The sequence below is a fragment of the Bos javanicus genome, chromosome 11, assembly GCF_032452875.1.
Source record: "Bos javanicus breed banteng chromosome 11, ARS-OSU_banteng_1.0, whole genome shotgun sequence".
NCBI lineage: Eukaryota > Metazoa > Chordata > Mammalia > Artiodactyla > Bovidae > Bos > Bos javanicus.
In genome coordinates, this window is record NC_083878.1 from 80,705,994 (window position 1) to 80,727,713 (window position 21,720).

The following is a 21,720-nucleotide window of genomic DNA, read 5'->3' on the forward strand; positions in this document are numbered from 1 at the left end:
AAATCCACTCATATCACCCAATATGTTTCTCTGTATTACTGAAAAATAAAGTTACTTTAAAATTTAAAGTCACCAAATGTCAATGGTTGTCCCTCTTCATTCTTTCTTCTTTTCCACACTGCCTGTAGCAGTGGCTGACAATAAAATTTTTCACATAGTCACATTAATACTGCATGAAATCTGGAAAATAAAAGGAAAAATTACCCTCATCCCAAAGGGTGGTAATTGGCTTTGCTCCAGTGAATAATAAGAGCTAACAAATGCAGAGAAAATCAAAGGATCTGGTAATGTGTATTTGTCTTGTTGAGAATTCACTCCTCAATCTACATACCTAAAGAGAGAATAGGACTAGCCCTCTATCATAATCAGGAAAAAACAAAAAGACAAAAAGAAGAAGAATGCAAACACATGAACAAAAGACAAAAACACAGGATTAATGAAGGAAAACTCTGACGGACAAGTGGAGGGGAGATAGAAAATGAAGAATTGAAGAATAGGTAATTATTTTTTTAAAAAGGAGCATCGACTTTTAAAATTATGTCACACATGTTCATTGTGGGAAAATACAACATCTTTTTACAGAAAAATATTTTAAAATGACCTATAGTCCCATTTGGGCTTTCCTGGTGCCTTAGCAGTAAAGAATCTGTCTGCAATGCAAGAGATGCAGGTTTGATTCCTGAGTCAGGACAATCCCCTAGAGGAGGGCATGGCAACCACTCCAGTATTTTTGCCTGGGAAATCCCATGGACAGAGGAGCCTGTAGGGAGGGCTGCAGTCCACGGGGTTGCAAAGAGTTGGACATGACTAAAGCGACTGAGTACAGCAGCACAGTTTCACTATTCAAAAAAAAACTAATGTTAAACTGTTTTCTATGTACATGATATTAAAAAAAAAATTGGCTTAAGCTCTGCTACCGTGACCTGCTTTGGTATTTTCTATATGCAAGTTTTCCTTTATTAAACATCTATAGCTGTTTTTCTTTTCCTTTATTATTTGATAAAAACTGTTATGTAGCATTTGAAGATTCAGTCTGACTATATAACAGATCAGTTCAGTTCAATCACGAAGTCATGTTCAACTCTTTGCGACCCCATGGACTGAAGCACACCCAGCTTCCCCGTTCATCAACTCCCAGAGCTCACTCAAAACTCATGTCCATTGAGTCGGTGATGCCATCCAACCATCTCATCCTCTGTCATCCCCTTCTCCTCCTGCTTTCAATCTATCCTAGCATCATCAGGGTCTTTTCCAATGAGTCAGTTCTTCGCATCAGGTGGCCAAAGTATAGGAGTTTCAGCTTCAGCCTCAGTCCTTCCAATGAATATTCAGGACCAATTTCCTTTAGGATTGACTGGTTGGATCTCTTTGCAATCCAAGGGACTCTTAGGAGTCTTCTCCAACACCACAGTTCAAAAGCATCAATTCTTTGGCAATTAGCTTTCTTTATGGTCCAACTCTCACACCCATACATGACTACTGGAAAAACCATAGCTTGGACTAGACATATATATAACAGATATCCTCTGAGTAATGACCTTATTTCATTCTAAAAACACAAGAAAGGATACAAAAACATATTAAGACAAAAAACTATCATCATAATGTAAAACCATTCTAAATAAAATGTAACTGTATTGTCTGCTCCTTTAACAGAGTCCATAGTAGAAGTAAATGCTCTCAAGTTGTACATGACTGCATAGAAAATAAATGCTGGAAACATGGTTGTCCTTCTCTGAGCTTTTCTGAATCTTAATTTTAAATGTGGCCAGTGTTACCACAAGTAGTATTTTGTACACTCATTTTATGAAGAGCTGCACAAACATTTACTCATATGTCACTTTAGAAGGAGTATTATAGATTTAAATAGAGAAGAAAGCATTAGCTAATGGTGGTTCCAGTGCTTGTACTATTTCACAAGGCCCACAGATTGAATTGGGTGACATTGCAGCAGATCCAGAATCAAGGTTGTCTTGCCTAAATATTAAGTAATGAAATATGGATATAGTCATATTTCAATTAAATATGTGGTCAATAAAAAGCAATGTTCTATAACTTTATGAGTGCATGAGTATCAAATATGACTTCAGTATGGCTTTTTTAGGGATGAGTCACACTTTCTGGTTTATTGCAGAACACCTAAGAACAAGTCACCTGGTCTCAGGCAAGGTGCATCTTTTCCCCAGCCCTTCCAGATCTAAAGCTCACTCCTTCCAACCACGGCTCTAACTTTTCACTACATAGGTTGACTGCACTCCAGTATTCTTGCCTGGAGAATCCCAGGGATCGAGGAGCCTGGTGGGCTGCCGTCTACGGGGTCGCAGAGTCGGACACGACTGAAGCAACTTAACAGCAGCAGCAGCACATATATAAATAAATAGTAACGAATGAAGGGTGTTGGGTGTCACATAGTGCAGTGTTGTTTGTCATGTACACACAAACACATTTATGTATAGGACTGAAATGTAAACTGTACTCTTTCTTTGGTTAGGCTGCACAGGGATCTTAGTTCCCCAACACAAGCCCCTTGCAATGGAAGCCCACAGTCCTCACCACTGGACTGTCAAGGAATTCCCTTCTCCAAGTTATCGATAAAGAAAATCTAATCTCCTACTTTATCTTTACATGGATGCACAATATGGACATGAGTTTGAGCAGGCTCTGGGAGTTGGTGATGGACAGGGAAGCCTAGAGTGCTGTAGTCCATGGGGTCACAGAGTCGGACACGACTGAGCTACTGAACTGAACTGACAATAGGTATCTAATTCTTGATTCCACCACCTCTCCTCAAAACTGTCTGATGCGTCACTTCAGTCGTGTCAGACTCTGTATGACCCCATAGACGGCAGCCCACCAGGCTCCCCCATCCCTGGGATTCTCCAGGCAAGAACACTGGAGTGGGTTGCCATTTCCTTCTCCAATGCATGAAAGTGAAAACTGAAAGTGAAGTCGCTTAGTCGTGTCCGACTCATAGCGACCCCATGGACTGCAGCCTACCAGGCTCCTCCGCCCATGGGATTTTCCAGGCAAGAGTACTGGAGTAGGGTGCCATTTGCCTTCTCCCCTTATAGCCCTAGTACGGATTAAATGTAGCAGGAATTCAGAGCTTCAAAATAGAATTGCAATATTGCACTAAGAAACATCACCAGCAGCTACCCTTAGTCATTCCCAAATACTCAGTTGCTTAGGCCAAAAACCGAGCAGTCATTCTTGATTGTTCTCTCTACTAACAGCAACTTGATCAACAAGTCCCTTGTCTCCAAAACACCCTAAACCCGCATTTCTAAAGAAAACTCCCTTAGTTCTTTCTGCAGTCTCCTATCTGGCCTCCCTGCTTCCACTTTTTATTACCTCCTACTCCTACATAATCATTAGAAGCTACACACAGAAGCCATTTCATTCTTCGCCCCTTTCTTGGAACCAGCTCTGCCTTTGAAGTGATACTAAGTAGCTATGGTAAGACTGTAAAGCATTTAAAGTTCCAAAAAGGGACAGAATGTAACAATTGTTAAGATATCCAAGTACAACTACATTTAAAGATAGAACTGATGGTTCTTGCATGAGGTCATGATCAACCATAAAAGGTTACTTGAAAATAAGCTCAGCATTAAGTAAAATTTAAAAACACTGCACATAGCACATAGCAAACTCACCCTAAACTGTGTATAATTTTATGTTCCACTTTTATTTAAATAGGGTGAAATTTGAAATGTTTTGTGGTGTAGGATTTGATGAATCTCTACTCATATTTTATAACATAATGACTTCATTGACATCAATCTGCTCATGCAATCAATGTATTTATATAAAAAGAATCTCCTAAAATACTCTTAATTCTTAAGAATTAATATGATGCAAGAACACTTATGTGAATGTCAGAGAAACCCATAGCAAATAATTTTATAGCCTTACTAGTGGCTTCAATTTATTTGCTTTAGTGAAAAAGCATTGGACTTGGGATAGAAAACATAGAATTTTGATCTTGGATATACATTAACTATATATGTAACCTTGGGAAGACATTTAACCCATCTACAAAATAAGAGGTGTTAAAACAGATGAATTACAAGATTCTGACATTCTTTGAATCTCATCATCAATTTTGATAGCCTGGTATTTAAACTCTATTTCAGATTATTATCACTTGGTGGAAAAAACATGGATTTCTAGTTTAAAGAAGAGCTTAAGAATCCCCTTCAGATTAAAACAAAACCAAATCCTTTGATGTAACCATATGGTGCCCATAAATCAGTTTATGCTCCTAAAACTTCCTTAAAAGCTAATAAGCTTTTATTGGTTAATTATAAAACTGAATGAGGTGAGAAAAGCACAGAACCTTGCTAATTCCACTAATGAATCAAATTTAAAGAACACAAAAAGAGGTCAATGGTTTTATTTATGCAAAAATATACATTTTAATAAACTAACAGTTTTCCAGTTTTATTTCAGGCATGCTGCTAAGTCGTTTCAGTCGTGTCCGACTCTGTGCAACCCCATAGACAGCAGCCCATCAGGCTCCTCTGTCCCTGAGATTCTCCAGGCAAGAATACTGGAGTGGGCTGCCGTTTCCTTCTCCATATTTCAGGCATAAACATTAGAAATCTTTTTTAACGATAAAGAAGGAAATACTTTTAATTTCCCAATTCTCACGTAGACAACTGTATTTTCATATAAAGTTTGGTAAACTGTATAAAATTTATTTCAGTACAGGATTATACTGTATAGAATATACCACATAATTTCACTAATTAATGCTATGTTTATTGTTTTATTTTCATCTGAATTTAGCCTAAACTTTGAAGCATACTATAACCCAGGCTTAAAGTATAATATAACCCAGGCTTAACTAGTAAACACTTATTAAATGCTTATAATTTACCAGAACTTATCTTGCTGCTGGAAATACAATAGGGAAAAAGATCAAGCCCTGCATTTAAGGACTGTGGTTAGATGAGCTAAAAAGGGAATTTCAACAATGAGACAAGTATAGGCACTGAAGTAAGGCTAGATAGAGGAAGATGAGCATATAGATCTGAAGAAGGCAGCTTACCTAGTGTAGGGCATCAAGGAAGGCTTCCTAAAGGAAGCGACAGCTAAGCAGAGACCTCCCAACCCTGTTTCCCATCTCTTACCAACAAGGACCACTTCGGCCACAGGCTGTAGAGTTTTCATCTATTTTGACTATGTCATATGTGTGTCATGACAAGGGCTAGGATAGGAGCATATATTTGATTATCTTTAGAAGTAAAGGAGTAGGAATTTTTTTATTGGAGACCCTAAGTTTGACATCAGTTTCTTTGGGGGTGTTCTGAGTTAGCGGTAAATATCTTTTTCCCATCTAGAAAGAAAGTGTTGAAGTATAGAAAGTGGATTACATAGCTAGATTAGCATGTCACGCGAAGAGTTGTGTAAAGACAGAAGTGGGAAGTAAAGTACTGAAAGCTAAGCCAAGGAATTTACACTTTCTTTAGTTCCGATGTTTATTGAGAGGGTTTACAACGTAAACCAGGCACGAGCTGGTGGGAGTGGGGGCGGGAAAGAAAGACTGTATATATAAACAACCACAAAGCCTTAAGGTAGTTGCTACGAGGGAAGTTATTTTCAGAGTTAACACCGAAAAGGAGGTACACCCAAGTGTGCCCACAGGGTGATCGAGAAAGGCTCGCCCAGGATGGCCTCGCATCTGGCGTGGGACTTTGCCCCACGGGGCCCGGGCAAGACCATTTGGGACCCAGGGCCTCGGCTCTGTGCTTAGCGGCGACGGACATCTCCCCCGCGGGGGCGAGCCGCGGGGCGGGGAGACCCCGGGCTCGGAGAGCCGGGGCCCGGCTGGGAGTTCCGGGCCGCGGTCCTACTGGACCCAGAGAGGCGGTGTCCTGGGAGGAGGGGCGGGCGAGATAGGAACGCGAACATAGAGCTCTCCTCCAACCAGCTCGCAATCGCCCCTAGATTGCAAAGGAGCGGGTAGAGGGGCCTGGGGCCTGGGCGGGGCCGTCTCTCCACAGATCCGTGCGGGACTTACCCGGACAACCCTGCTTCCTTGGTTTTTGGAAAGACGCCCCTTCTGTCATTTACCAGTTTCGTCTGGATTCTAACTACTGCTGCCTCCAAGTTTCTAAATGTTCCTCTACTCAATAAAAAAAGAAGAAAGAAAACGAAAACTTTCTTTTTCCCTCGCCAAGCAAAGCCTAGAGTTCAGAGGCTTAGCACTCATGCCCGGAAGGCTCCCCGGAAACCACTTGAATGCCGCGCCTCAGCCACGCGGCTCCGCCTCTTCCGGGAAGTGACTACCTCCTTTCCGCGACCGCGGCTGTACACTCCGCGGCGGCGCCCAGCCGGTCGCTGTACGCATGCGCGGAACTGTAGCCGCCGTTGGGGTTCCAGGGTGGTTTTTTTTTCTTCCCGCTTGCAGTTAGGCAACTCACCCGCCCCGACCCCTCCGCGCGTCCCACAGTCGCAGAGCCCCGGCGCTCCTCCCAACATCCCCACTGCCCGCCCAGGGGGTACTTCCGGCCCCGCCTCCTAGACTCCACTGGCGCGAAAACCCCGCAGCGCGCACGCGCGGGCGGAGTCCCGGCGGGCGGAGGGGGGGCGGGGCGCAGGCGCGGAGAGTCCCGAGGTGGGGGCCGGGGTCGGCGGGGCTCCTGCGTTCTCCCGTGGTGGGCGCGCGGTGTCTCGGGGACCAACGGCTGCTGGGCCGACTGCGAGAGTCCACTAACGTGGCTTTAGCGTCCTGTGCTGCGGCGGCAGTCCCGCCGATCGGGGGTTCCTTGGGGGAGACTTCGACTTGTTGGAGGTAGGCTAAGGGCGCGCTCCGTCGCTCTCTCTTGCTTCGGATCCTCCCTTGGCCGGCGCCCTCCCTCAGCCCACCCGCTGGCGGCCGGGTCTTTGGAGCCGCGGCGGTGCCCAGGGCGCGCGGGTCAACGGCCGGCGGTGATCTCCGCACCCTCTCCGCCGGCGGCGCGGGTCCCTTCAGCCGCAGGAAACTTGCCGGTGTCCGCCGGGCCCCTCCCTCGGACGGCTCTGGCGGCGGTGCTTGAAAAATCTCGTCTCCGGCTAGCCTGAGGGAACCCGGCGCCGGGCCCCGAACGGCCCCCGTTAGGCTTTGATGAGTGGTTTGAGGGGGAGAAGGGTCAGGGGGATGAGTGTAGGCTCGGAAATTGGGTTCTTATCACCCCCTCTGATGACCCCTTACAAGTAACAACTTAACTACGTTTAAGAGATATGTGTAAATATCCCTGAAGGTGGCTTTGTTGCTAAATCCCAGTTTCAGGAGAACGCAAAACTGTTACCTAGAAAAATTTAAATTGTGACGTTTGGAAGTTTATGATGGCGTTTCTTTCCCCCTTATTTTCTTGTGGAGATGAATTGGAGAAGAATCAGCACTGGGAATTCCAGAACACTGAGCTCAAGGGTGGAGGAAGGGCTGCAGGACACTTTGGGGCATAAGAGGGTGCTGTGCTAATTCCTACGGGAGCAACTATTTGGTGTTTAAACCCTGAACACGGAACTTTTCTGAGTGCTTGCTACTCTGTATATGTCGTGAAATTGAAAGGGAGTGTTCTAAATACAAGCTATTCTGGAATATATTCAAAAGAAGAAAAAGTCCAAATTTCCAGATTTTTAGATGGCTGCTGTGTAGTCTTTTAAAATACTCACTAGCTTATGCACTGGTGTATATGGGTGGTAAGGGAGCATGTTAGAAATACTTAGATTCACTTTATCTCCTTTTACTGTGAGAAATATGCAGAGTAATTATTTCCTGTAGAAATGTGTGTTTACAGTTTTCCGCTTTTTTTCCCCTTGAATGCCAGTAAGTACAAAGAAGTTTGGAGATTACCAGAATATTACTTTTTACATGTTTTTGTATAAGAACCAGTGTTGTGTGACCCTGAACAGGTTGGTACCACCTCTGTAAATTTCAGTTTCTATTCTGTAATTGGGCTTCCCCAGCGCGTCAGATGGTAAAGAATCTGCCTGCAATGCAGGCAACCTGGGTTCAGTCCCCCTGGGTCAGAAAAATCCCCTAGAGAAGGAAATGGCAACCCACTCCAGTATTCTTGCCTGGAGAATCCTATGGACAGAGGAGCCTGGTTTTTTATTTTACTGACTTTATTTTACTGAGTAGATGTAGAATTTTGTATAAAACCTGCCTAAATCTTGATGATCATTTTTAGATCTAAGTTAGGAGAATTAGTCAAAGCCATACTTGGTTTACTTTAAGGAATTGGTGGCTCAGCTGGTAAAGAACCCACCTGCCAATGCAGGAGATTCGAGACCTGGGTTCATTTCCTTCGTCCTAAAGATCCCCTGGAGAAGGAAGTGGCAAGCCACTCCAGTATTCTTGCCTGAAAAATTCCATGGACAAAGGAGCCTGGTGGGCCACAGTCCAGGGGGTCGCAAAGAGTCACACAACTGAGTGCCCACACATGAAGGTATTATGTTTAAAGCATAATTAAACGTCACAGTTATATATGTATATATACATATGTAAGTCCAGATGACTGAGGGTCAAGTGTAGACACTTAGTACTTTTTATTCACTAGTTAATGAGGTACATCTTACTCACTAGTTTCCCTGGTGAACAAATTCAGAATAGTCTCTGTGACTTTCTTAGTGCCACTGCCAAATCTACGTCTTTGTTATTGTCTTGATGCTGAGTCTTGTCCTACTCTTTCGTGACTTCATGGACTAGCCCGCCAGACATCTCTGTCCATGGGATTTTCCAGGCAAGAATACTGGAGTGGGTTGCCACTTCCTTCTCCAGGGGATCTTCCCAACCCAGGGATCAAACCTGGGTCGACTGCATTGGCAGGCAGATTCTTTACCGCTGAGCCACCTGGGAAGTCTCTACTAGAATCTAACTCTATTATTTTGCTGCCTACTGGCCTATCCATCTCAATTTCCTAGAAGCACTTCAAACTCAATGTTTTCAAGAAAAATGAATGAATCATTTCCAAACCTCAGTCTACTGATGATGGCATTTACTATTAAGAGTAAAGATTGTTTCTGAAAATTAAACACAAGATAAAATTTTATACAGCAAGCCCAACATTAGAGGGACATATCACATAGTTTTATACATTACCAAAGGAAGAACAAGATGAACAGACAATTTCACTTTGTATAAATAGTCAAACTTGGTTAAACTCAGTTCATGCCAGGTGGAACCTGGACATTAAAGAAGTTTGATTTGGGGTTTTGACAACCTGGGTTTGGATCTAGGCTCTGCTAAGATATACCTACATGAATTTGGGTATCTTTTAAATGAGCTTCAGTATCCTCTTTTGTAAAGTAAGGGATCACTTATAAGGATGTTGAGAATTAAAAGGTTTATACCTCTTAATCCCTTTCACTAATTTCACTCCCCTGCTTCCCCCCTCTCCCTTTCTGGCAATTATCCATTTGTTCTCTGTATCAGTATCTGTTTTCATTTTGTTTGTTTCTTTTGATTTTTAGATTTAACATATAAGTGAGGTCATATGAGTATTTGTCTTCCTCTGTCTGAGTTATTTCATATAATATAATACCCTTTGGGGCTTCGCAGGTGGCTCACTGGTAAAGAATCCACCTGCCAATGCAGGAGATTGGAGTCTGATCCCTGGGGTGGGGAGATCCTGTGGAGATGGAAATGGCTACCCACTCCTGTATTCTTGGCTCAGAAATCGTATGGTCAGAGGAGCCTGATGGACTACAGTCCATGGGGTCAAAAAATATTCAAACATGACTTAGTGACTAAACAACAGCAATACCTATGTTGTTACAAATGGCAAGGTTTCTTTTTAACAGTTGTATAATATTCCATTGTGTGTATGTGTTTTGTTGTTCAGTCACTAAGTCCTGTCTGACTCTTTGCAGTCCTAATGTCTGCAGCACTCCAGGGGTGCAGGCTTCCCTGTCCTTCACCATCTCCTGGAGTTTGCTCAAACTTATGTCTGTTGAGTCAGTGATGCCATCCAACCATCTCATCCTCTGTTGTCCCCTTCTGCTGTCCTCAGTCTTTCCGAGCATCAGGATCTTTTCCAGTGAGTCAGCTCTTTGCATCAGGTGGCCAAAATACTGGGACTTCAGCTTTAGCATCAGACCTCCCAGTGAATATTCAGAATTGATTTCCTTTAGGATTGACTGATTTGATCTCCTTGCATTCCAAGGGACTCTCAAGAGTCTTTTCTAGTACCACAGTTCGAAAGCATCGGTTCTTCAGTGCTCAGCCTTCTTTACATTACAGCTCTCACATCTGTACATGACTACTGGAAAAACCATAGCTTTGACTATACAGACCTTTGTTAGCAAAGTGATGTCTGTGCATTTTAACACGCTGTCTAGGTTTGTCATAGCTTTCCTTCCAACAAGCAATCGTCTTTTAATTTCATGGCTACAGTCATTATTGGCATTGATTTTGTAGCCCGGGATAATAAAATTTGCCGCTGTTCCACTTTTTCCCCATGTATTTGCCATGAAGTGATGGGAGCAGATGCCATTTTTGAACTTTGAGTTTTAAGCCACCTTTTTCACTGTCCTCTTTCTTCCTCATTGAGAAGCTGTTTATTTCCTCTTTGCTTTCTGCCGTTAGAGTGGTATCATTTGCATATCTGAGATTGTTGATATTTCTCCCAGCAGTCTTGATTCCAGCTTGTAATTCATCAAGTCTGGCATTTCATGTGGTGTACTCTGCATATAGGTTAAATAAGAAGGGTAACAACATACAGGAATAGTTGATATTCCTGTCCATTGTTCCATGTCTGGTTCTAACTGTTGCTTCTTGACCTGCTTACAGGTTTCTCAGGAGTCCAGGAAGGTGGTCCGGTATTCCATCTTTTTTAAGAATTTTCCACAGTTTGTTGTGATCCACACAGTCAAAGGCTTTAGCATAGTCAGTGAAGCAAAAGTGGATGTTTTTCTGGAATTCTCCTGCTTTTTCTATGATCTGTGGATGTTGGATGTATATGTGTATCGTGTCTTTATCCATTTATCTGTTGATGGACATTTATATTGCTTCCGTATGTCGGCTGTTGTAATAATGGTGCAGTGAACATTGGTGTGCATGCCACTGCTTTTGTTCAACACTGCTTGTCCTTTAGAGACTGGTCTGTTTTGCCTTTATTCTCACTCTGTTTCATTTGTGCTCTATATTGAGGCCACAGGGATTTTTTAAAAACACAAATCTGAGTGTTCAGATTTTATTACCTGAGTTTTGCTCACCTATAATTGTTTGATGGGTGGACTAATGAATTTTTTCACTTACTTATTTATTATCTGTTGCATCTCATGTATATATTCTAAGCAGCATGCTTATATTTCAGTACGTTAAAAATGAGGTGGTTTAATAAAGAATGAGTTTGTCTTTGGTGTGGTAGGAGCAGAATTGGGAATGAGGTAAATAGTCTATGGCAGATTCAGAAGCAGTAGCAATTTACCTTTTTTTAAAACCTCTGTTTTCTATTGACGTTTCCAATTCTGTTATGACTGTTCTCACTACTGTTAGCCCCTACTTTGATATTAATGGGAAGTATGAATTACTAGGTACTCACATTAAAATGGAAAATTTAGAAATTTATAATCCTGTGTGAAAATGCTTTTGGTCTTTCAAATTTCCTGTGTATATGCTTGCTGTAATTAACCCTTGGTGATTGATTTTTCTTTCTTCTTGAACTTATTTTTTCTTGATAATCATATTTGTTACTATTCCTGCTTTGAAGGAGCTTGCATTCTGCAAGGAAGAAGTAGTATGTTCCTTAATATTGAATTTTTTTTATTGTAAATAAATATTGAATACCATGAAGAGCTTTATGAATGCATTGAAAATCCCAGAGGAGCTTTTTTCCCCCCCTATTTTTATGTTTTACAGGATATTAAAAGTATTTTTCTTTACATCTGTTTATATTATCTTTTTAGCGTATTAGAAACAGTTCTACTGTTGTAACCTATATTTAAGTCGCAGGACATTCATGTGTGTTTTTAAAAGTCCATTATTAAATTATAGAATGATTCATGTTTTTAAAGGTTGGATCTTTCAGTGTCTGTTAGATGCATGTTGCCATGGCAACCTAACAGCAAACTGCAAATCCCAGGCTAAGTACAGCAAATAAAAAAACATTGTCGTCATGTATCGCACTGTATTCTGTCTTGTATAGGATCTCACATTGATTATGAGAAGCTAATCACACATACCTTCGTTCCCCTTCCTTCCCCTGATTTTACTTGAAAAACAACTGTTTTCTAGTGGTAAAATACTAAGATCAATCAGCTGATGTCTGAGTGTCAGCTAACTGCAAATTCATGTATTAAGCATTAATAAAAACTGCCTAAAAGGACATTTAATATTGGGAAAATGAAGAAGTAATGCTGCTTCTTTGCTCTTCTGTGATAAATAAATGACTGTAATTGAGTAAGAAACAGGTATGGGTGGGAGGAAAGGCAGTGTTGGGAAAATAATTGCCTGGTAGTATTCTAGGGAATTTAAGTTAGCTGAAATTAATGTATATTAATTCTTGCTATTAAATAATTTGAAAATTATGTTTGATTTTCAAGTTCTGACTTGTGTAAGAGATCAAAATAAACACTAAGTTACTTGTCAGAAAGATGGTGAATATTAGGTAATTGTGACTATAATGCTAGTACTCTCTCAAAAGGCATTTGTTTAGGTTAAATGTCCTTTGGATGTTAACTAATATTCCCTTTAAATGGTATTTGATTTATCACGATACATTAGGTTCCTTGTTGCCTTCAGGACAGGATAAAGTCCTAAATTTTTAATGTTGTTTACAACAATTCTTCTCAGACTTAATGTACTTGTGAGTCACCCAAGACCTTGTTAAAATGAAGATTCAGATTCACTTGTTTTAAATTGAAGTCTGAGATTCTGGATATCTAGCGTGTTCCTAGGAGATGTAGATGCTGCTTGCTGGTCCTTGGACCACACTTTGAATATCAAATCTACCAGTCATTCTATGGCTGGCTTCTCTGCTGCGCTAACTTTATTACTGGTAGCTGTGCCTTGTCATTTATGGCAGTATGTAATGGGCATGCTTATAGTATTCCCTGCAGTAGCAGTTTGCCGAATGTAGTCCAGGGATCCATGAGACTGTTTCAGAGGGGCTACAAGATCAAAATTGTTCTCATAATAATCATAAGATGTTATTTCCCTTTTTTACTTTCATTCACTTGTAACTACACAGAGGAGTTTTCTAGAGGTTATAGACATGTGATAATGTCATTGCTCTGATGGCTGATACAGTGTGTACTTGTGGGTTGTTTTAAATTTTTTTTCAGTTTTAATTTATAATACGGTCAATATTGATAGAAACAAAAGCCCTCTGAGGTCCTTGGTACTTTTTAAGACACTGCAACCTTTGAGAACTGCTGCCCTCTGGTTTTCTTAGGCCATGGACACAGAGACTCACATCTGGAACTTGACCAGAGCTCTTTCCATGGCTTGTGGTGGCTGTTGGGCTGGGGTGTGCTCCTCGCTTCTCTAGGCAGTGGTAAAAGGCCTCTGACGCATCCAGTGGGGAGTGGGAGTAAGTATTATAGTGTCCTGTTACACCCTCTTAGGGGTAGACCTCTAGGTTCTTCATCAGATGCCCCTTTCATGCCTCCCTACTTGGCCTGCACAGCCTTGTCTGACACTGGGCCAGATGGGATGTTGAGATGCCTCCTTTTAGCATCACCAGAAGGAGGTCCACACTACCCACTTGACCTTTGCTGAGGCAGGGGGCGGTGAGGAAGGGACAACAGTTCTTTGAATGGTATTTGACTAGAGTGATTATTGTCTGGAAGTCTTCTTGTTAGACTTCCTTTTCCTGGCCTTTTGTCTGGAGGGAACAGGCTTTCATTAAGCCTTTTGTTTCCCTCTGCACCTCTTGGTGTTTCCCCTGTTGCTGGCTTCTCCAAGTCCACAGTAGTTGAGGGAAAACAAAAACTCAGTGAACCACCGTGACATCTTTCCTTGGATTGTGAGTTTCCTACCAATCTACCTCCTTTTTCAGAGCTGTGTTATGCTTGTTTTATAGTATATAATTTTCAAGAATGTTTTACTAAGCAAGAGGAATAGGGAAAATACATCTGTTCCGCCTTTCTAGAAGTGGAAGTCTCTGATTGCTTTTTTCAACTTGCACTTTGGGTTAAAGAATTCTGAACTCCAACTCCACTGTGTGTCTCTTATATTTGATTGTCTAAAAATATATGAGTAAGTATTAAAATATTTTTGTTAAAGAAAAACTAAATTTGGTAAACGTAAATAGCTACTTTGGGGAGAAAAAAGATTAATTAAATAGAATTGACGTGAAAGGAATCACGACCACAGTTGAGGATTGTACAAAACAAGGTAATTTTGTGTAATAAATTTGAAGCTTTAAATTATCAGTGTTCTGGAAAATGAAATTACAGCAGACTTGTTCTAGGAATCTATAGTCAACCTGTAATAACCGGTATACAAAAAAAGAAATTGAAATGATTTCATAAAATTAAAATAGTCTGCACTATCTAATAGCTTTAAGGTTAGTTCTTTTTCACTTTCAAAAAACCTTTCAGTGTCATGCCATAGTGGTGATTGCAGAGCATTAAAAGATAAACTACCCAGTTCACTTAATGAAGCATGCATTGTCATAATAAAACTTGTCAAAGCTAGTTCCCCAAAACAGTTCCAACAAGATATGTATAGATATTTGATATTTCTGCAAAATTGCTTCTGTCAGTATAAGTTTGGAGGGCAGTGGATAAAAATTAAGCACTGTATGTATTTCTCCCCTGCCCTCCTCCTCTCTCTCATTTGTGCTTTAAAGTCCTTATTCTCCCACTTTGATCTATTTCTTGTTGTCTTTGTAACATACTCCACTGGCCTCCCAGCACACACCTACATATCTGACCGGCTTCCTTGCCATCCATACATCATCAAGGTGAACTATCCTTTTTTCTACTGAGGACTGAGTTGAATCTTTCAGTCCGAATTAATGAGAGGGAAAATGTCATTTAATCTCCTGCTGCCCAGATACCTGGCACAAACCTGCTGTGATATAGTTCTGGGGGTACCTAAACGGATTGAACCTCACTCCAGTACTTTTACCTGGAAAATCCCATGGATGGAGGAGCCTGGTAGGCTGCAGTCCATGAGGTCACTAAGAGTCGGACACGACTGAGCAACTTCACTTTCACTTTTCACTTTCATTCATTGGAAAAGGAAATGGCAACCCACTCCAGTGTTCTTGCCTGGAGAATCCCAGGGATAGAGGATCCTGGTAGGAGGCCGTCTATGGGGTTGCACGGAGTCGGACACGACTGAGGTGACTTAGCAGCAGCAGCAGCAAACAGATTGAAAGTAGAACTATTTTTCATATTCTTGTATCTTAGAAATTTTTGTTACCTGTGCTGTGGATGTTTCTCATTACTCAGCAAACAGTTATTAGGTACCTATCACTTTAGGGCTCTAAGAATTTTTAAGAGAAAAATGAAAGCAGCAGTTCAAGTAATGATACCATTTCATTTCAACGAAAGACCATCAACTTGGACTTAAGGTGTGGCTTTTATGTTTAGAAAAGCTTGATGATGTTAATTTTCTACAGGCAAATTTTAAGGAATATTGGTAAAAACAAAAAAAAAAAACTAGATAATTAGCCTGGGTTATTTATTAGAGAACAGTGAAGTGACACTACTCAGTTCAGTCGTATCCAACTCTTTGCTACCCCATGGAATGCAGCACGCCAGGCCTCGCTGTCCATCACCAACTCCTGGAGTTTACTCAGACACGTGTCCATTGAGTCGGTGATGCCATCCAACCATCTCATCCTCTGTTGTCCCCTTCTCCTGCCTTCAGTTATTCCCAGCATCAGGGTCTTTTCCAATGAGTCAGTTCTTCACATCAGGCACCCAAAGTATTGGAGTTTCAGCTTCAGCATCAGTCTTTCCAGTGAATATTCAGGACTGATTTCCTTTAGGATGGACTGGATCTTCTTGCAGTCCACGGGACTCTGAAGAGTCTTCTTCAAAAGCATCAATTCTTCGGTGCTCAGCTTTCTTGATAGTCCAACTCTCACATCCATCCATGACCACTGGAAAAACCAGAGCCTTGACTAGAGGGACCTTTGTTGGCAAAGAAATGTCTCTGCTCTTAAATATACTGTCTAGGTTGGTCATAACTTTCCTTCCAAAGAGTAAGCGTCTTTTAATTTCATGGCTGCAGTCACCATCTGCAGTGATTTTTGGAGCCCCCCGAAAAATAAAGTCTTTCACTGTTTCCATTGCTTGCCCATCTATTTCCCATGAAGTGATGGGACCAGAAGCCATGATCTTAGTTTTCTGAATGTTGAGTTTTAAGCCAACTTTTTCACTCTCCTCTTTCACTTTCATCAACAGGCTCTTTAGTTCTTCTTTGCTTTCTTCCATAAGGGTGGTGTCACCTGCATATCAGAGGTTATTGCTATTTCTCCTGGCAATCTTGATTCCCGCTTGTGCTTCATCCAGCCCAGCATTTTTCATGATGTACTCTGCATATAAGTTAAATAAGCACGGTGACAATATGTAGCCTTGACATACTCCTGTCCTGATTTGGAACCAGTCTGTTGTTCCATGTCTAGTTCTAACTGTTGCTTCCTAACTTGAATACAGATTTCTCAGGAGGCAGATCAGATGGTTTGGTATTCCCATCACTTTAAAAATTTTCCACAGTTTGTTGAGATCCACACAGTCAAAGGCTTTGGCATAGTCAATAAAGCAGAAGTAGATGTTTTTCTGGAACTCTTACTTTTTCGATGATCCAGCAGATGTTGGCAATTTGATCTCTGGTTCCTCTGCCTTTTCTAAAACCAGCTTGACCATCTGGAAGTTTACGATTCACATATTGCCAAATCCCGGCTTGGAGAGTTTTGAGCATTACTTTACTAGCATGTGAGATGAGTACAATTGTGTGGTAGTTTGAGCATTCTTTGGCATTGCCTTTCTTCGGGATTGGAATGAAAACTGACCTTTTCCGGTCCTGGGGCCACTGCTGAGATTTCCAAATTTGCTAGCATATTGAGTGAAGCACTTCCACAGCATCATCTTTTAGGATTTGAAATAGCTCCACTGGAATTCCATCACCTCCACTAGCTTTGTTCGTAGTGATGTTTCCTAAGGCCCACTTGACGCATTCCAGGATGTCTGGCTCTAGGTCACTGATCACACCATTGTGATTATCTGGGTCATGAAGATCTTTTTCATATAGTTCTGTGTATTCTTGCCACCTCTTCTTAATATCTTCTGCTTCTGTTAGGTCCATACCATTTCTGTCCTTTATCGAGCCCATCTTTGCATGAAAAGTTCCCTTGGTATCTCTAATTTTCTTGAAGAGATCTCTAGTCTTTCCCATTCTGTTGTTTTCCTCTATTTCTTTGCATTGATCGCTGAGGAAGGCTTTCTTATCTCTCCTTACTAGTCTTTGGAACTCTGCATTCAAATGGGTATATCTTTCCTTTTCTCCCTTGCCTTTCCCTTCTCTTCTAGTGCTAGGCAAAAGTGAAAGTGAAAGTCACTGTTTCTTGTCAGACTCTTTGAGACTCCATGGACTATACAGGCCACTACAAATATGCTTCTTTGGGGAAATAATATTAATTTTATATGATTCATTATTACTTTATAACTTATAAAAATTGGATGATTGCTCTGGAGTAAGTTCAGAAGGCATTTACCATCTCATCAGTGGATCTACAGTTTCACAAATAAAACCGTTTGCTTTTTGTAAGCTTAGGAGTTAAAATACTTAGATAGGTCCGTATCAATAAAAACCTCCATCATGAATCCCCTCTGACGTAAAATCTTCTAGTGTTGCATATGCAGATTTTTTAAAACAAGAATTTATTATCTACTTCTGTAGTGAGAAGTCTGACATGTCTGCCTGGGCTAAAATCAAGAGAGCAGGAAGGATATGTTCCTTTCCAGAGGTTCTTGAGTATCTGTGTCCCTACCTTTCCACCTTCTCGTGACCACTCGCACTGTTTGGCTCATGGCCCCCTCCCTCCACACAAATGATAATTTTACTTTTTCTTAAAGTGAAAATGAATGGATATAGTACTAAAATTTAAGCTTTGTCTGATTTTGTTAAGTTTTTTTAATATATATATATGAAACAGTTGTATGGGTGCTTTACATGATTTTCTTCATTGTCACTGTAATATTTGTTTAGACCTGATGGCCAAAAGAAAGGAAGAAAGTTTTTTCTCTCCTGAAAATGCCAAAAGACCAAGACAAGAAGAATTGGACGATTTTGATAAAGATGAATGTGACGAAGATGAATGTGCAGTTTCTTTCACTAATGGTACCTCTACTTTGGTGAGTGCAAAATTATAAAATTAATAACTTTTGATTGTCCTGTTTCTCCTGTCTGTTTTATATATCGTATTCTTAATTCAGTATCTGAAGCTGGGTCGCTAGCTGCAGAGGAAAAATAACATAAATTTTTAAAAGTGATGTAAAAATCACCTAATTTTGAAGTTCATGTTAATTTTTAGAAAAAATTAGTAGAGAAAACAATAAAACAAAGATGTAGTTCTTTGGAAAGGTCAGTAAAACTTACAAACCTCTACTAAGATTGACGAAAGGGAAAATGAGAGAAAACACAAACTACCAGTGTCAGGAATGAAACAGTGGATTTGACCATAGATTCTGCAAACAGCAAAAGGATAATAAGGAGACTTCCCTGGTGGTCCAGTGGTTAAGAATCTGCCTGCCATTGCTGAGGACATGAGTTGGATCCACATGTGGCAGGACAGCTAAGCTTGTGTGCCACGGTTACTGAAACCTGTGCTCTCTGTAGAGCCCGTGCTCCACAACACGAGAAGCCATCTCAGTGAGAAGCCCTCACACCAGAACTAGAGTAGCCCCCCGCTCACTGCAACTAAATAAAAGCCTGGCACAGCAATGAAGACCCAGCGTACCTAAAAGTAAATTTTAAAAGAAAGGACGATAAGGGAATATTGTTAACAACTCTGTTATTGTTAACAACTCTGCACACATAGATTGGCAGTTTAGAGTGGACCAATTCCTATAACAAGGAAATTTAATTCATCCTTTAAAAACTCCTAAAAAAGGTCTCTTCAGTTTCAGTTGGTTTGACTGAAGAATTGTACCAAATGTTTGGGTTTCAGGTTCAGATTAGCATTCAGCAGAGAATTCTTAGACTTGACGCCAAATATACAAACCATAAAATGAAAAACTGATAAATTAGACCTCATCAAAATTAAAAACTTTTCTTCTGCAAAGACCTTGTTATGAGGATGGAAAGTCAAGCTAGCAGAATATTTGCCAATCACGTATCCAACAAAGTACAAATATCTTGTTTGTATAAAGTGAAAGGAAGAAAGTGAAGTCGCTCAGTCGTGTCCGACTCTTTGCAACCCGTGGACTGTAGCCCACCAAGCTCCTCCATCCATGGGATTCTCCAGGCAAGAGTACTGTATAAAGAATTTTATAAAGAATGTGTATAAAGAATTCTCAAAATTCGACAATTAAAAGCAAAATTCCAATTTGAAAATGCACAGAAGACATAAAGAGACATTTCACTGACAGGATGTACAGACGGCAGATACACACATGACATCATGTTCAGAATAACCTGTCATGAAAGTTAAGTCGCTCATTCGTGTCCAACTCTTTGTGACCCCGTGGACTGCAGCCCACCAGGCTCCTCTGTCCATGGGATTCTCCAGGCTAGAGTACTGGAGTGGGTTGCCATTTCCTTTTCCAGGGAATCTTCCCGACCCAGGGATCGAACCCAGGTCTCCCGCATTGCAGGCAGACACTTTAACCTCTGAGCCACCAGGGAAGCCCTGTCATGAGGGAAATGCAAACTAAGACCATGATGAAATACCACTGCACACCCATCAGAATGGCTACTTTTTTTTTTTTCTCTTAAATGACAATACCATATGCTGGCAAGGATGCAAAGAAAGTGGATCATTCATATATTGGTGGGAATGTAAAATGGTACAGTCACTCTGGAAAATAGTTTGGCAGTTTCTGTAAGAAATTTAGCATGTAACCATCTATCATATAACCCAGTATCTATCACAGAGAAAGGGTCTTCCCTGGTAGCTCAACTGGTTAAGAATCTGCCTGCAGTGCAGGAGACCCTGGTTCGATTCCTGGGTTGGGAAGATCCCCTGGAGAAGGGATGGGTTACCCACTCCAGTATTCTTGGGCTACCCCGGCGACTCAGATGGTAAAGAATCTGTCCGCAATGTGAGAGACCTGGGTTCGATCCCTGAATTGTGAAGATCCCCTGGAGGAGGGTATGGCAACCCACTCCAATATTCTTGCCTGGAGAATTCCCAGGGACAGAGGAGCCTGGCGGGCTACAGTGCATGGCGTCGCAAAGAGTCAGACACAACAGAGTGACTAAACATAGCACAGCATCACAGAGAAAAGAAGATCTATTTTCCCACAAAAATCTGTACATGAGTGTTCATAGCAGCTTTATTTTGTAATACTCAAAAACTGTATGACAATCCAGATGTCATACAGTGAGTGAGTAGTTAAACCTGCTATAGGATGTCTCTACCCTGAGATACTGTTTAGCAGTAGAAAGCAGGGAACTGTGCACATAGACAGCAAAAGACAGTTAAGCTGAGTGAAGGAAAAAGCGCTTTTCCAAAGGTTACATTCTGTCTGATTCCATGTATATAACATTCTTGAAATAACAGTGTCTCAGAAATGGAGAGCAGACCAGTGGGCCAGGGTAAAGGATGAGTGGGTGGGGAGGAATGAGGATGCGGCTCTAGAAGGACAATGTGACAGTTACTTGTGATGGGAATATTTTGTGCGTCACTATCAAAATGAGCACCCTGGTGTGGTATTGTACCATAGTTTTCAAGATTTTACCTTTGGCAGAACCTGGGTAAAGGAGTCACAGGATTTCTCTGTATTATTTTTTATAACTACTTCTAAGTCTTCAATTAGATCAAAATAAACTGAAGACTTTTAAAAAGTCTTCATGATTTCTACAGAATTCTGCTTGTTTTTGTTGCTATGTCATGTCCTACTCTTTTGTGACCTCATGGCCTGTAGCCTGCCAGGCTCCTCTGTCCATGGGATTTCTCAGGCAAGAACACTGGAGCGGGTTCCCATTTCCTTCTCCAGGAGATCTTCCCGACCCAGGGATCGAATTCGTGTCTCCTGAATTGGGAGACAGGTTCTTTACCATTGAGCCACTTGAGAAGCCACTCATATAAGGATGTAAATGTTCCCTGCTTTTTAATAAGCTGCTGTTTAGTGATAGAGAGCCAGAGATTTTTATAATAAATGACTTAAAAGTTGGAGACATTAAATGTTCTTCAAAAACATTTGGAAGGTTTGGTAAAATATAGTTGATTTATTTTCATATTTTAACTACAAAGTGTAACCACTGTGTATCAAACTCTTGGTTAAAACGTATATGAACCATCTCTAATTATTATGACGTATTCTCAATATGGAAATTATAATTCTGTGCTCTCTCTGCAGTGGATACATTTAGCAATGTCTGAATATAATGTTTGGTTGTCACATCTGGGGTTGGAGGAGAGAGTGCTGCTGGCATCTGGTGGGTAGTGGCTAGAGATGCTGTTAAATATCCCACAATGCCAAAGATAGCCTCTCTCCAACAAAAACTGATGTGACTCAAGATGTTGGTATTGTCCATATTAAAAAAGAATTCTGTGAAATACTTGTTAGAACCTATAAGGACTTTAAAAATAGCAGTTAATCATATGAATT

The 21,720-nt window shown here is 41.1% G+C and overlaps 2 protein-coding genes across 6 annotated transcripts in view; one reads left to right on the forward strand and one right to left on the reverse strand.

The window, feature by feature from the left end:
* The window catches only part of GEN1 (GEN1 Holliday junction 5' flap endonuclease), a 30,961-nt gene extending 24,523 nt beyond the window's left edge, over positions 1-6,438 (reverse strand). For 2 of the 5 annotated variants that reach the window (XM_061433259.1, XM_061433256.1), the window contains exon 1: positions 6,023-6,418. The gene's annotated coding sequence lies outside the window, so the exon portion shown is untranslated. Of the gene's footprint in view, positions 1-73; positions 2,231-6,022 lie in introns of those variants that run through there. The other 3 variants (XM_061433255.1, XM_061433258.1, XM_061433260.1) reach the window with 3 other exon arrangements.
* A 267-nt stretch (positions 6,439-6,705) lies between these two features.
* The window catches only part of SMC6 (structural maintenance of chromosomes 6), a 74,441-nt gene continuing 59,426 nt past the window's right edge, over positions 6,706-21,720 (forward strand). Inside the window, exons 1-2 of the mRNA XM_061433254.1 lie at positions 6,706-6,796; positions 18,155-18,300. Coding sequence (XP_061289238.1) covers positions 18,160-18,300 — 141 coding nt within the window. The 5' untranslated portion in view covers positions 6,706-6,796; positions 18,155-18,159. The remainder of the gene's footprint in view (positions 6,797-18,154; positions 18,301-21,720) is intronic.